The following is a 2,031-nucleotide window of genomic DNA, read 5'->3' on the forward strand; positions in this document are numbered from 1 at the left end:
CCCAAACAAACATGAGAAAAGCCACAAAAGGAAGGCATGATAACATGAGTTAATTACCAAACTGAAAGGCTAGAGAGTGGAGGTCCTGACAGTATCAGTGATGGCCCCAGCAGGTCAAAAGTGGTGAGGCAGCTACTGAGCTTAGTGCACAGTGAGACAGCACCCCAAGGGATGGAGTGCATGACCAGCAGAGATGTGACGTGCAGGCCATGCAGGTCCACATCCTTCTGCCAGTAGATCACGCTGGGTTTGTTCTGTATCAAGGGTCTTTCATGGGACAATCAGTGAATGGGAGTTGGCTTGGAAGAGGCACGTGCAAGGCAGGATGTGGAAAACCCGTCTAGCCTGCAGGATGCTTGTGAAGTTGTCAAGATCATCTGAGCCATGGGGCATCCCGCATCCCTTCCATATGCTGCAACCTCCCTCCTCACCCACAGCAGCCTCTCCTGGCCAGGCTGGACACTACCTCCTGAACTATGGAGCCAGGTTTCCAGAGGCCAGCTCAGTTTGCCTGGAAAACCCAAGTGATTTTTGCCCTTTGGTAACAAGAGCTGGCTCCCAGCCCAGATCTGTGTCCTGGAGTTCAAAGACCTGGAGAGGTTCTGCCTGGAACTAAGGGCTTGTACAAGCCCCAAGTGGGTGGGGTGGCCATGGAGCATGTTATAAAGAAGCTTTAGGGAGCTGAGCACACACTGCAAGACGGAGAAGAGGGAGAAGAAGTGATATGGGAGAGTTTCACGTCCGCTCAGTTCTGGTGACTGGGGCCAACCGGGGAATTGGCCTGGGCCTTGTTCAGCATTTCCTGGGGCTGCCAAAGCCACCCGAGTGGGTGTTTGCAGGATGTCGGGACCCCAAGGGGCAGCGAGCACAGGTGAGGCTGGGCTGGGGGACAGTGGGTTGTGCTGGGAGATGGGAGAGATCAGTGCCAGGGCAGCCCCTGGCACAGGCAGGGCATTTGCAAAGGGTGTAAGCTGCTGCCAGGCACCTGCAGCACAGGGCAGCTGGGTTGTGATGGCTGTGGGACCAGCTGTGCATGGGATGTGCAGAGGGGACAGTGGTGCTAGGAGTGCACAGGAGGTACAGTCCCATCTGACAGAAGCGGGACAGCCCGAGCTGGGTGCTGGGTGTGATGTGGGGGAGGGACAGAGTTGGAGCTACACAGGCTTTGCCTGTGAAAGGCTGAGCCTCTGCTCAGCCCCTCCTGCCTCTCCATGCTCACGCAGTCCCCTCTCTTGCAGGAGTTACAGAAATTGGCGTCCAAGTACCCCAACCTGGTCATCATCCCACTCGGTGGGTGCTCTGAATTGGGAATCTCTCGTCTAGGTTCCCCTGGTTTGTACCCAGGCGCTGCGTACAGCCTGGGACCCCAATGTGGGGGGGGGAGCCAAGCTAGGATGGAGAGTGGAACATCGGGCACTGCTATCCATCCTGTCCATGGCCAGCCCCAAGGGTATGTGGGGGGACACAGAGGACCCCAAGCCACCACATGGATGCTGACCCGCCCTGTGTTGGCTCTGCAGAAGTCACCGACCCCGCCAGCATCAAGGCAGCTGCAGCAAAAGTTGGGGAGCAGTTGGGGGGCTCAGGGCTGAACCTCCTCATCAACAACGCTGGAATTGCAAAGCCAAAGTCAATTGATACTGAGACGCTGGAGGACATGACACAGGTTTACACCACCAACACAGCTGCACCCCTGCTGGTGAGCCAGGTGAGACCCTTCCCCAGCCTGCAGTGCGGCTCCAGGGACCGTTCCTTCCCATGGTCCTGGCTGCCTGTGCTGGCCATCGCAGGAGGCCAGTGTGAGAGGGTCCTGGCTCTGCTCCATTGCTGATGGACACTCACTCAATGAGAAGCTCGTGGAGCCATGGACTGGAGCTCAGGAGCGGGACCTTGTTGGGCTTCGGCAGTGGGAGGAGGAGGGAGGGAGGTCCAGTGTTGTTGCCATCTTTGCCGGCTGTGGAAGGAGCTGGTCCTCACTCCTGTGTCACCTCTGTGCACACCCTATTTCCTCTCCCTCTCCTCTCCCCACAG

At 57.7% G+C, this 2,031-nt stretch overlaps 1 protein-coding gene across 1 annotated transcript in view; it reads left to right on the top strand.

Annotated features, from left to right (window-relative positions):
- The first annotated feature begins 724 nt into the window (after positions 1-724).
- Positions 725-2,031, top strand: part of LOC104548699 (uncharacterized oxidoreductase C663.06c-like) — a 2,396-nt gene continuing 1,089 nt past the window's right edge. Inside the window, exons 1-3 of the mRNA XM_010194794.1 lie at positions 725-871; positions 1,239-1,290; positions 1,521-1,708. Of these exons, the coding sequence (XP_010193096.1) occupies positions 725-871; positions 1,239-1,290; positions 1,521-1,708 (387 nt within the window). The remainder of the gene's footprint in view (positions 872-1,238; positions 1,291-1,520; positions 1,709-2,031) is intronic.

Source organism: Mesitornis unicolor, unplaced genomic scaffold (assembly GCF_000695765.1).
Source record: "Mesitornis unicolor isolate BGI_N332 unplaced genomic scaffold, ASM69576v1 scaffold15841, whole genome shotgun sequence".
In the NCBI taxonomy this organism is placed as follows: Eukaryota; Metazoa; Chordata; class Aves; order Mesitornithiformes; family Mesitornithidae; genus Mesitornis; species Mesitornis unicolor.